This window comes from Zootoca vivipara, chromosome 10 (genome assembly GCF_965207765.1).
Source record: "Zootoca vivipara chromosome 10, rZooViv2.hap1.1, whole genome shotgun sequence".
Taxonomy (NCBI): Eukaryota; Metazoa; Chordata; class Lepidosauria; order Squamata; family Lacertidae; genus Zootoca; species Zootoca vivipara.
In genome coordinates this window covers 45,406,040-45,419,425 of record NC_142593.1, presented here as the reverse complement: position 1 = coordinate 45,419,425, position 13,386 = coordinate 45,406,040, and the positions used below count along the sequence as shown (strand labels likewise).

General features: G+C 46.0%; 1 protein-coding gene across 2 annotated transcripts in view; it reads left to right on the top strand.

Annotated features, from left to right (window-relative positions):
- EGFLAM (EGF like, fibronectin type III and laminin G domains) overlaps nucleotides 1-13,386 on the top strand; it is a 110,485-nt gene that overhangs the window by 73,358 nt on the left and 23,741 nt on the right. For both annotated transcript variants that reach the window (XM_035100773.3, XM_088653126.1), the window contains exons 13-15: nucleotides 491-680; nucleotides 10,545-10,670; nucleotides 12,652-12,895. In XM_035100773.3, the coding sequence (XP_034956664.1) occupies nucleotides 491-680; nucleotides 10,545-10,670; nucleotides 12,652-12,895 (560 nt within the window). The remainder of the gene's footprint in view (nucleotides 1-490; nucleotides 681-10,544; nucleotides 10,671-12,651; nucleotides 12,896-13,386) is intronic.

Sequence of the window (13,386 nt, the reverse complement as noted above, 5' to 3'; positions counted from 1 at the left end):
CCAAAGGCCCATCTGGCCAGCATTCTGTATTCAGAGTGGCCAACGAGAGACACAACTGGGGCCAGAGAACTATCCCACTCTCCTGTCCATGATCTCCACCCAGGAAGTGGTATTCACTATTAGTCATTGATGGAAGCCCTATCTGTATCACAGACAGGGCTAGCCCTATCGTTTGAGAGAGTGATGCAGCTGCGGCACATAGTGATGGAGGGAGAGCGGACAGAAGAGTGTGAGCCATGCAGCCTGTCCTGTGCCACCTAAGTTTGGCCTCCTGTTCTCAGGTGTAACTCTTGCCTCCAGTGTTGAAATAAGAGCTATTCTGGTCAATTTCTGCACGTGGAATGGGGAGTCTCCATCTTGGTTTTCACCTTAGGAAGCACAACGTCTTGGGCCAGCCCTGGAAGAAAAGTGAGATCTCCAAAAGCTCTAAATAAATTAATTATCCTCCTTCAGCCAAATTTCCTATCAGTGTTTCCACCCCACTTTCTAGGGTCAATACAGCAAAATTACTTTCCGGACTCCCTTCTATCTTGGAGGTGCTCCTACCGCCTACTGGCTAGTGAGGTCTGCAGGCATCAATCGTGGCTTTCAAGGCTGTGTCCAGGCACTCACCATCAATGGGAAGATCATGGACATGCGGCCCTGGCCTCTGGGGAAAGCTCTTAGTGGGGCAGATGTCGGTAAGTGCGATCTTATTCTCATCCTTGTCCATGAGAGAGAGAGAAATGAGTTGCTTCCTTCCATATAGAAATAACCAGCTCTGTCCAGTCATGGTTTAAATTTAACCTTGCCCTGCCTTAGAGCTACGTTTTTGTTTGCTTTCATAAACTTTAAAATGGGCACAACAGGAACCCAACAAGAGCCTTGACAAAATGGGGTCTTTCTTAGAAAGGGGGCTGGCTGTTGCGGATAACTAATAATATTTGTATTTTATTTTATTTTTCTGAGTGCACAAGCTAAAACCAAAAATCCTATAAACATTTCATGATTGTTATTGCAGCTTAAACTTAACCTAATATTGCATTTATAAAAATGAATTCTAAATACCATTCAATTTGTCTGTGGCGAGTCTACTTTTGTACGCAACTTGTTCGTGTGTTGCAAGGTTGTACATACCTTCTATCCGTTCGTTGAAGGGAGCTGCATTTTTATTTTTCCAGTTCATCAATGCCTGTCTTTTTGCTGTTGTAAGGGCGAAGAGAGTCCCTTTGTTAGGTTCCATGGATTGGATATATACAGTGGTACCTCTACCTACAAATAATTACTTACGAATTTTTCTACTTACAAATGGAGCTCCATCCGCCATCTTGGATGCGGTTTAGATAGGATTTTTTCTACTTACGAATTTTTAGATAGGGTTGCTTCGACTAACGAATTTTTTTTCTCCCAATGCATTCCTATGGGATTCGACTTACAAATTTTTTCGACTTACAAATGTGTGTTCGGCATTACGCATTAAATTCGTAAGTAGAGGTACCACTGTAATTCAGATAACTAATAATCTTGACCGAGATAGGCCAGCTATGCACACAACATCCCAAACTCACTTGCTCTCAGGTTCTTTGTGTCCAGTCTGACTTGTACCCCACTCTGTGGTAAACCTCACTAGCCTAGACTCCTGCTGACATTTGCCAGCACCTTTTGTGGGCTCTAGCCTGGAAAGGAATAGAGAGCCTTTTTCAAGTCCTTGGTGAACCACAAGTTCCTGTATGTGCTATTCAGGCCTGGTCTGCCCATGAGGCAGACTGAAGCATCTGCCTCAGGCTGCAGAATCCCATGGGCTGATACTCCGGCAGGCACCCTGCCCTTTTCACCACTGGGATCACATGATCACATGATCCCATCCTCCCGTTTCTCCTCAGCCTGCAGAACGGGGTGGTGTTCTAGTCAGGCCAAATGTCTTTCATCTTAACCTGCCTCATGAAACCCTGACCGGAGCCATTGGGTCAAGGCAACCAAGAAATATAAGTGAACAAAATCCTCACCTTGCTCACCTGACTGAAAGGTTTGTCCAAGTGACTGCACCTTGTTGGTGGTAGAAGTGGCCGTAAATCCTGGTTTCAAGTCTAATGTTTCTTAGGTAACAACCTCAACCTCCCCCCCCCTTCTGTATTTTTACAGCTGGTATCAAAAAGAGGCCACAGGCCTGCATCAGACATAATTGCGGTTGCTGCACTACCTTCTGGATAAAAACACCAGAGATCTATGAGATATAAAAATAAAGCTAATAGATTGGCCTGGAAAGTGAAGGAAATAAGGCCTTGGAGAAGCACAAAGGGTCAATTTCATGGTAGAGTGAGAATCTGTGGAAGACATGCAGAGATTGAAACATATCAAAAGTTCCCTCTGATCTGTATTAGTTCCTGGATGTCAGCTATTGCAGCCCCCAGTACCACAGTTACCTCAGCAGCTGATTTCACTTCAAACAAACAACTCTCTTGGGGTGTTTTTTATGTGTGGCCATTGGTGACCTGATGCTGAATAACGAAAACGAATAGTGTGAACGCCACTTGCAGCAGCAATGGCACCCCATGTGGTGGGGAAGCCCATTAGGCTGGCCTTGGTACTTCCCAATGGATGATGCTGAATGTCTCTTTAAAAAGATGCTGAGCACCAATGGTGGCCTCGCCTCCTTCACAGCCATGGCTGCCAAAGGCAATGGCACACTCTTCAGTCATGTGGCCTTCACTGAGCTATCAATGGCTACTAGTCATGATGGCTATCCTCTGCCTCCCTGGTTGGAATACCAGTTGCTGGAAGCCACGTGACAAGAGAGTGCTCTTGTGCTCAGGTTCTGCTTGAGGGTTTCCCACGGGCATCTGGTTGGCCACTGTGAGAACAGGATGCTGGACTAGATGGGCCTTTCGCCCAATCCAGAAGATCCCTCTTTTGAGCTACTGGTGCTGGATGCACAGCTGTGTGAAAGACTGGCCCTGCTGGGGTCACCGCCACCAAACTCTCCTTTGCCAGGCTCAGCATGTGCCACAGCAGTATCCGCAGCAACCTCCATCTCTCACTTCAGTGCTGTGGAAGGTGTTCCATTGCTGATAAGGGCAGTTTCCTAATCCGTTCTCCCAACCCCATTTTCCCTGGGAGACACCGTTATACGTAGGGCTGCCTCTGAAGACGGTTCGGAAACTTCAGCTAGTGCAGAATTCAGCGGCCAGGTCACTCACCGGAACAAGGCGGTTTGAGCATATTACACCGATCCTGGTCCGACTGCACTGGCTGCCAATTAGTTTCTGGCCCCAATTCAAAGTGCTGGTTTTGGCCTATAAAGCCTTAAATGGCTCAGGACCGCAATATCTCAAGGACCCTGATATCGTCTTCTGAGGCCCTCCTTCGTGTGCCTCCTCCTCGAGAGGTCCGGAGGGTGACAACACGAGAATGGGCTTTCTCTGCAGTGGCAGAGAGAACTTCTCCCTAGGGAAGTTCGGCTGGCACCTTCATTATACACCTTTGGGAGCCAGGCAAAAACATTCCTCTTTAACCAGGCCTTTGGTTGACCTGATTGACATCCTATACCCTTTTAAAATGTGGCTCTTTTTTTGGGTGGGGGAGTGTTATTGGGTTACTGTTTTGATTTTGATTTTATATATTGTGATCTTTTCTGTGAACCTCCCCAAGACCTCCAGGCATAGGGGCGGTATATAAACTAACTAAATAATCCCATTGACCCCTGGGAGGACCTCCATATTGTTGTTGTTGTTTAGTCGTGTCCGACTCTTCGTGACCCCATGGACCATAGCACGCCAGGCACTCCTGTCTTCCACTGCCTCCCGCAGTTTGGTCAAACTCATGTTCGTAGCTTCGAGAACACTGTCCAACCATCTCATCCTCTGTCGTCCCCTTCTCCTTGTGCCCTCAATCTTTCCCAACATCAGGGTCTTTTCCAGGGAGTCTTCTCTTCTCATGAGGTGGCCAAAGTATTGGAGCCTCAGCTTCACAATCTGTCCTTCCAGGGAGCACTCAGGGCTGATTTCCTTAAGAATGGATAGGTTTGATCTTCTTGCAGTCCATGGGACTCTCAAGAGTCTCCTCCAGCACCATAATTCAAAAGCATCAATTCTTCGGCGATCAGCCTTCTTTATGGACCAGCTCTCACTTCCATACATCACTACTGGGAAAACCAGAGCTTTAACTATACGGACCTTTGTCGGCAAGGTGATGTCTCTGCTTTTTAAGATGCTGTCTAGGTTTGTCATTGCTTTTCTCCCAAGAAGCAGGCGTCTTTTAATTTCGTGACTGCTGTCACTATCTGCAGTGATCATGGAACCCAAGAAAGTAAAATCTCTCACTGCCTCCATTTCTTCCCCTTCTATTTGCCAGGAGGTGATGGGACCAGTGGACATGATCTTGGTTTTTTTGATGCTGAGCTTCAGACCATATTTTGCACTCTCTTTCACCTCCATATTGGAGGACCTCCATATTGGCAGTCAAAGCACTGCACTGGAGTTTCATCAGGTGGGAGCCTAGCTAGGGAGAGGAGGTGTGGCCTACAGAGACCTCCATGGTCCAGAATCTGAGACCTGGCAGTCCAGATTTGGACTGTGGTCCCAAAGTTCCCCAGTCACAGGCTAGCTGAGGGGTGGCAAACATAGCGCGCTCGAGATGTTGTTGACCTCCAACTCCCATCAGCCCCAGCCAGTGTGCTCAGTGCTCAGTAGTCCAGCAGCATCAGTAGTCCAGCAGCATCAAGAAGACACCGCATTGGCTAGCCCTGGACTAGATGGGTCAAAAGTCTTGACTCATTCAGTGCATATCAGACCCTCACAGCCCAAAGATATTCACAAGATCTCTCTTCATCATCATCAGTATTAATTAGAAATAAACTGGTGTGTCTTCTAGGGCCAGATCTGATCCTCCAAGGAGTATCCAGTTGTCAGTCTCAAAAGTTCTTGCAGAAGGAGTCAAGGGCTTTTGCTATGGGTCTTTGGAAGTGGGGCTGAAGCCAGTGATCCATTCACATCCTTCCCATAGGCCCTCCCATGAAACTAGTTTTATTTAGTTAATTATTAAAAGGGGTATATACATTTTTTCCCCCAGTTCTCTTGGAGTTCGGGGAGGGGATATTCTTAGGCTGGGCACTTTAGTTAAAACAGTAAGATCTGAGAAACCCGTCTCTTCAAAGCCACAGTTTTCTTAGATTTGGAAGAATTTCATTCTTTATAGAAAACACGTAAGGCTGCGAAGGTTGTCTTTCAAAATTCAGACAGACGTTCAGTTTAGCTGCTTGCAGCATTCATTAAATTAAGAATGAGATTGTATACAGCTCATGTTTTGCATTGTCCAAGAAGTCCTGAATGCCCAGGTTTGAAGATTAAAGTGATAATGTTGATTTGAGTGAACAGATGGGAAGAGAAGAGGTGATCAATTGATGGCATGTGTCTCGAAAAGGTCTTTGATTGGATTAATGGGCTTTTATTCGTAAACCTTGATAACTCAATTCAGTCCCCTCAACGCTTCCTTTTCAGCAAGTTGTCAAGGCTGTCTTTCAGTCTTTAGAATTTCTTGCTAGTGGCATTCATATCAGCGCATTCATCAATCTTTAGGGAAGAAAGAGATGAGTTGGGATTTTATTAGCATAGAAGTCAAGACAGATTGGTTGACAGCCTCTGCACACTTACCTGGGTGTAAGCCACACTGGAACTCAGTGGAGCTTACTTCTGATGAGATGGGCCTGGGGTTTCACTGTCAAGTCATTTAGTGTTGCCTGAAATGGGTGGGGATCGCCAAAAACAGTTTTTTTAATAGAGCCCCAGACTGTATTTTGGAGATATTCAAATTCTCTGGCAATGGTAATAGCTACAGATAGACCTTGGAACCAAACTCATGGGCTTCTCAGCCCAAGAAGCATCAAAATGATCACTCAGAGAACAGCAGTGGATGGGGCCTGTGACAAACACCCCCACCTGGCTGCAAGACCTCATGCTGGGTGCCTGGGGTCCAAGACCATGCCAGGGGCCACAAAGTGTTACGTTGGTCATTACAAAATTCTTCCTTTCTTCTTCTTTAAAATATAGTATAGTCGGAGTGGCCAGCTAAGCATCTAGAGAGGCTCATTTGTTTTGTTTTATTTTAAATAATATATTCTTAGGCTCTTCTGCAATGGAATAGTGTTTATTCCCAAGTAAATGCATTCAGCACAAGGGAGGAGGAAGCAAACTCTGCAGGATGGTGAAAATCCGGATTGACAAACTTTATTGATTGATTCTCTCTGATATAGGGATGCGGGTGGCGCTGTGGGTTAAACCCCAGAGCCTAGGGCTTGCCAATCAGAAGGTCGGCGATTCGAATCCCTGCGACAGAGTGAGCTCCCGTTGCTCGGTCCCAGCTCCTGCCAACCTAACAGTTTGAAAGCATGTCAAAGTGCAAGTAGATAAATAGGTGGGAAGGTAAAAGGCGTTTCCGTGTGCTGCTCTGGTTCGCCAGAAGTGGCTTTGTCATGCTGGCCACATGACCTGGAAGCTGTACGCCAGCTCCCTCGGCCAATAATGTGAGATGAGCACAGTCGGTCATGACTGGACCTAATGGTCAGGGGTCCCTTTACCTTTACCTGATAAAGCAGGAATGTAGAAGCAATGAAAAAGCACGGGATGTTGGAGCAGGTGGGAGAAGAGAAGTGTTAATTGTGTGCTGTTTTAAGACACAGCTCTCTGACATTATGCAGTGAGGACCTTTCTATGCCACAGCAGAGAGAGAGAGAGAGGGAGAGAGAGAGAGAGAGAGAGAGCCTTCATCTCTTCCGATGCCCACTATCACTGCCGCCCATGCCAACCCTTGGATGCCCAGTGACTGTGTTGGTTCCTGGAAGGGCAGGCTGGGTGACCAGACCAGATGGAGAACCCGCTTCATTTTGTCTATGCCTGTCCTATAAAGCTCAGCAGGGACTGTGGTTCAGCTCATTCTGCTCACTGTCTGCTGGTGTCACACTATGGCATCCACCTTAGCTTAGCAGCTGCCACAAACCCTGATACTGCTCCATCCCATAGAGTTGCGGTGATTTCCAACTCATGCCTGGACTTCAGGTGTGGGATGGGAGTCTCCTGAACCACATGCCAGGATTCATGTTGGCCCCAAAGGGCTCTGTCTCACTAGTAAGGCCCCAAAGTCCAGGGTCTATGTTTACCTAACTGCACTGCTGTCCTATGGGAATCATCTGAGGAGACATTGCCAAGACTGCTTGTCCTTCCCGCTTTTGGGGAGAGAGGCACTGCAAAAATCCTTCTTCCTATCCTGAGAGGAGCTCTTCTTCTTCAAAGGTTAAATTGCAGACTCTGCCTCTTGAGAAATCCAGGCAGTGGCTTAGCTTTAAAGTTACTAGCAACTCCCATAGGTGACAAGCCCCAATCCACTTGTGATATAATTATGGAATATCCTCCGGGTTGGGGGTGGGGAGAGAATTTTCATTGCCAAGAACAGAGTAGCTTCTCTAAGGAATTCAGCCTTGCTTCAGGTTTGTGATTGATCCTGGAAATCAGTTAGGGGAGAGCATCAGTTCTATTGTTGCTGCCACATGTGTGCAAAAGCAATTCAAAAGGGATTCAAGTCTAGTCCTGATAGTTGCCAGAGCTGGGGCTTAACTCCTGCGGTGGAGAAGCAAACCCTCTCTGCATTTTATTTCTCCCATTTTTTAAATGTTCCCATTCAAGTTATGTCCGTGGGTCGTCTATAGCTGGACATAGGCTTCTAATAGATTTTGAGAGCCAGTGTGGCGTAATGGTTAGAGTGTTGCACTAGGAGCTGGGAGAGCAGGGTTCGAATCCCCACTCAGCCATGAAGCTTACTGGGTGAGCTTGGGCCAGTCACCATCTCTGAGCCTAACCTATCTCACAGGGTTGTTGTGAGGATGAAATGGGGAGCAGGAGAACCTAGGAGATTCTAGGAAGATAAAGGTGACATACTACTACTACTACTACTACTACTACTAATAATAATAATAATGATAATGATAATGCCAAGGCGGGGTTGTATAGATACAGGCAGTTCTTCAAATAACCTGGTCCTACCATTGGGATACTGGCAAGTCTTAAGATCCTAGCTGCACATGACAAGGGTGGTCCATAATTAGATTGCCTGATAACTTCTACATTCACTAAAAGCAGCCGTTATTGCTCCACAAACTATTTGGTCTGGGGCCATGGTGCAAGCCAAATTGTTGCAGATTCCCATGACAAAAGTAACTTCCCCTGCACAGAGAGAACTGGGTCAGGGAGAAGGATTCTAGCCTAGACCTGTGCCAAGTTAAGGCTAACTTGAGCTCTTATGGCACCAAGTCTGGTTGTTAAAGATGTAACATACTCCTCCTGGTGTCTCCAGTACTAACTACGGTAATACCCTGTTTCTCATATTTTAAGACATACCCATAAAATAAGCCATAGCAGGATTTATAAGCATTCAAGGAATATAAGCCATACCCCGAAAATAAGACATAGTGATAGGCGCAGCAGCAATGCTGCCCGCGGCAGGAGGAGGAGGAAAAAAATAAGACATCCCTTGAAAATAAGCCATAGTGTGTGTTTTTTGAGGAAAAAATAAATATAAGACGTGTCTTATAATATGAGAAACATGGTAGACATACATACATTACTGCAGCTAAATACTTTGTGATGCTAATTATTCTTTCGGAATTGAAATAATGCAGATTTGCGGCAATGGGCTTGAACTATACCTATGTTTTTTTCAAGTGATACCAGGAGTTTGGGCCTCTTCCTTCAATTGGCTTGATATTCTAGGTTAGATATCATCTGAGCCAATGCATTCAGTCATGTTACACTGACTCTTGGAAGATGCCACTTGCAAGCTATTCAGGTGGCACCTTTCAAGTTTTTCATTTAAGCAGCCTAAATATAGAGACTTAAAAATGAATGGGCTGTAGAAATGCTGCTGTTCTGTTTGTGCAGATTTCCGCTTGCACAACAGATATTCCCCTTCCTGACCTCTCCCCTGCAGCCCCCAGCAAGCCCTCAAAATCTGCTCCAGAGCATTGAGGGACTCTCTGGAGCAGATTTGCAGGGCATACAGGGAGAAGAGAGGAATGAGAAGTCTTGTTGTGCAAGCAGAACTCCACTCACAACCCAGTGGTCAACTGGGCGAGCATAAATTGCATCAGATTATGAGGGGCCACAGGTGGCGCTGTGGTTAAACCACTGAGCCTAGGGCTTGCCGATCAGAAGGTTGGCGGTTCGAATCCCTGTGACGGGGTGAGCTCCCATTGCTTGGTCCCAGCTCCTGCAAACCTAGCAGTTCGAAAGCACGTCAAAATGCAAGTAGATAAATAGGTACCGCTACAGCGGGAAGGTAAACAGCATTTCCATGTGCTGCTCTGGTTTGCCAGAAGCGGCTTTGTCATGCTGGCCACATGACCTGGAAGCTATACGCCGGCTCCCTCGGCCAATAATGCGAGATGAGCACGCAACCCCAGAGTCGGTCATGACTGGACCTAATGGTCAGGGGTCCCTTTACCTTTACCTTATTGTTGGACTTGTGTTCCTCCTTGACTATATATAATGCTCCCTGTGTGGCTTTGTGCCAGTCACTCTCTGCAGCTGGCATTCAACTTTTCACCTTCTCAAGAGTTTTAGGGAAATTATTTGGTTATTATGTTTTAATTCCTACCTTTTAAAACCCCTTTGAGGCATTATTTATCATAAGGAAACAAATTGCTTATTCATATTTCCTTTGCTAGAATGTTTATCTGGATCTGTGTCTTCTTTAACTCTGCTTTTGGTTACTATGCTGTGGGGAAGAGCAGTGTGAATTACTACTGCATATTTATTTTATTTTATTTTTTTAAGAGAAATACCTTAACTGCACATTTCACAAGATGATGCGTGCTGAAATATTTAAATGCTCCTCAGAAGTATCTTTGAGGCAATCTCATCTGTCAGTCTTCTGACAGTTTCTGTGCTGTTACCTCCAGCCATCTTCCTGTTAGATGGCAAGATGATAGAGATGTTGATTATAAAAGCCCGTATGTTGACAATATGGATTACCTGCCACGCAGATGGAACTGTTAACAGAAAACCGTGTAGCAGCAGCTAATAAGCTTAGACCCTGCTGCTTAACACCTCCAGCTCTTACTACAGCTTCCCTCAAATGCAGAAGGAACAAAACAGCACTTAAGATAATTGAGGTTAAACAACAGCGAGAGAGAGAGAGAGAGAGAGAGAGAGAGAGAGAGAGAGAGAGAGGGAGATGGAGATGGTACTTGCGATGTAAACAGTCTGGCAGTGTGTGGAGATTTGAGCAACCTGTCCAAGAAAAAAACCACTAAGTAAAATTGGGAGACACCAGCAGTCTGTCTGGCAAGTGATCACTTCTGGAAAGTCAATGCAATTAATTCCCATTGCCTCTGTGGCCTGCAGCTCAGCCACTTAATCTGGTGCTTAGACTTAACGCGTCGCCCAGGAAAAGATGCGTTTACGTGGCAGATCTGGCGCAGATCTCTTTGTGCGTAAGTGATCGAAAACGAAGCTAAATTAAACCATCCCTTCGGGTACCTTGAATGACAAATCAGTGTGTGTGTTGTTTTCTACTTTTAGGTGAATGCAGCAGTGGAATTTGCGATGAGGCTTCCTGCATAAACGGTGGCACTTGCACAGCGAGCAAGGCGGACAGGTACATCTGCCTGTGCCCGCTTGGATTTAAAGGGCGCCACTGCGAAGAAGGTGAGAGGAGGACCTGCTGTTGATCTCTGCAGTTGGATGCCAGCATTTGGTATGGCAGTGGTGTCTTAAGTGATGCATCCAGATGTTGTTGGACTACAAATCCCATCACCCACCACCGTTGACCCTTTACGCTTTGGCTGATCAGAGTTGGAGTTCAACAATGTCTGGAGGTCTTTTCACTGGCTACCCCTGTTACTGCAGGCTGTGTCTGCACCCAGTTTAATGAGGAACTGCTCAACTCACTTGCACCACTAACATCCCATAGCTGGTTGGCTATACACTGGTTTAATGCTGCTGCGTACCTCACCACTGTGATTTGCTTGCAGTTTAGAATCTCTTACATTATTTCTGCTTTCTGAGGTCCTGCTTTCTTTCCTCTTCCTGCCTTCTCCTTTGTTATTCAAGTGTGGAATGCTACGCACACAAACTTCCCTACATTGACGGCATCCCTGTCCGAAACAACGTCATACACGAGTGATCATACTGACCTGGTAGTTTACTGTTTTCAGGTCTAAGCAAGTGATTTCTCGTCTACATTTTCACATCATTTGGTTCTGTATCAATTGGGGGAATGTTCATAAATGCCTGTTTATAACCCATTGCCTCCCAGTTCCGATTGAAATGGAGCTTGCTTCACTTGTGGTTAAGGAAAAACAATCTACGGAAACCATATTGACCATAAATGGGTAAGGTGGAGTATCTGATGTCAGTGTGGACAAACCCCTGTTTCCTACATAATGGGTACCAAAGTGCTATAAGTGACATGACCTTCTCTGGCCTGAGATATTTTGGACTACAACTCCCATCATCCCTGACGTGCTGTCTGAGACTGTTGGAATTGTAAACATCTGGAGGACCCTAGTTTGTGGAAAGCTGGACTCCACAGATGTGTGCTGTTAAAAATTATTATTAGTTATATAACGAACAATCTCATTTGTGGATTTCTGAAACAGCTTTTGGCTGTTTTGTAAGTTATTTATCACTATTTGTGATAGTGTTTCAACTAATAATAATAATAATAATAATAATAATAATAATAATTTATTCTTTATACCCTGCCCATCTGGCTGGGTTTCCCCACTCTGGGCGGCTTCCAACAGAAAAATAAAACACAATAATCTATTAAAAATTAAAAGCCTCCCTGAACAGGGCTGCCTTCAGATGTCTTCTAAAAGTCTAGTAGTTGTTTTCCTCTTTGACATCTGTTGGGAGAGCGTTCCACAGGGCAGGCGCCACCACCGAGAAGGCCCTCTGCCTAGTTCCCTGCAACTTGGCTTCTCGCAACGAGGGAACTGCCAGAAGGCCCTCGGTGCTGGACCTCAGTGTCCGGGCAGAATGATGGAGGTGGAGACGCTCCTTCAGGTATACTGGACCGAGGCCATTTTGGGCTTTAAAGGTCAGCACCAACACTTTGAATTGTGCTCGGAAACGTACTGGGAGCCAATGTAGATCTTTCAAGACCAGTGTTATGTGGTCTCGGCGGCCACTCCCAGTCACCAGTCTAGCTGCCGCATTCTGGATTAGTTGTAGTTTCCGAGTCACCTTCAAGGGTAGCCCCACGTAGAGCGCATTGCAGTAGTCCAAGCGGGAGATAACTAGTCTGCAGGCAGGTAGGGTCTGAGCCTGCGTACCAGATGGAGCTGATAGACAGCTGCCCTGGACACAGAATTGACATGTGCTTCCATGGACAGCTGTGAGTCCAAAATGACTCCCAGGCTGCGCACCTGGTCCTTCAGGGGCACAGTTACCCCATTCAGAACTAGGGAATCCTCCATTCTGCCCGCCTCCTGTCCCCCACGAACAGTACTTCTGTCTTGTCAGGATTCAACCTCAATCTGTTAGCCGCTATCCATCCTCCAACTGCCTCCAGGCAGTTATATGTTGTATGGTTTCTAGTACTGCTTTCTACAATGAAGTTGAAGTAGACTTTGTTTTCTTGAGGGCTTTTAAGTAATGGTGTTTGCTTGCCCTGGTCTTTCAGCTTTCATTCTCATCATACCTCAGTTCAACGAGACTTTGAAATCCTTTGCCACCATCCCCTGGCCTTTGGAACCACAGAACTACCTTTCCTTCATGGAGTTTGAGGTCACCTTTCGCCCCGATTCGGCCGACGGTGCCCTTTTGTACAGCTATGACACAGGCAGCAAAGACTTCCTGTCCATTAGCATGGCAGACGGCTATGTGGAGTTCAGGTTTGACTGTGGTTCAGGGACTGCTGTAATCAGGTAAATGCAATTTACTAATTATTTCTAGAATTAATTAACGATATTTTTTTTTGCTGTAAAAAGTATCTGCAATTCTATACTTAAAATAAAAATACGATGGGTGGGATCCAAAGTACCGCACTGATTTCTCCCTGCACAAGGGAAGACCCTCTCCCTCTCCTCCGCCCGCATGCCCCTGGAATTTTTTATTTGGGTTACCACAACCCTTTGGAGCAAATTTGGGGAGGAGAGGGGCACAGGTCCAAATTGCACAAATGGAAATACTTGTGCTGATGGGGTGGGCTAGACTAATGCCTCCCCTGGAATGCAGGTTGTCCAACAATGTCATAAACTGTCATTATTTTCATGGGAAGAAGCTTCCTCTGGTTTCATGTGCTCCTTCCTCTTCCAGCACAGCAATGATAAGTAGATCAGGAGCTTTCACTTCCCGTGTTAGTTAACTGCAGTGCAGCATTCTGTTCAAACCCTAGACCATGGTTAGTCAAAGGGTT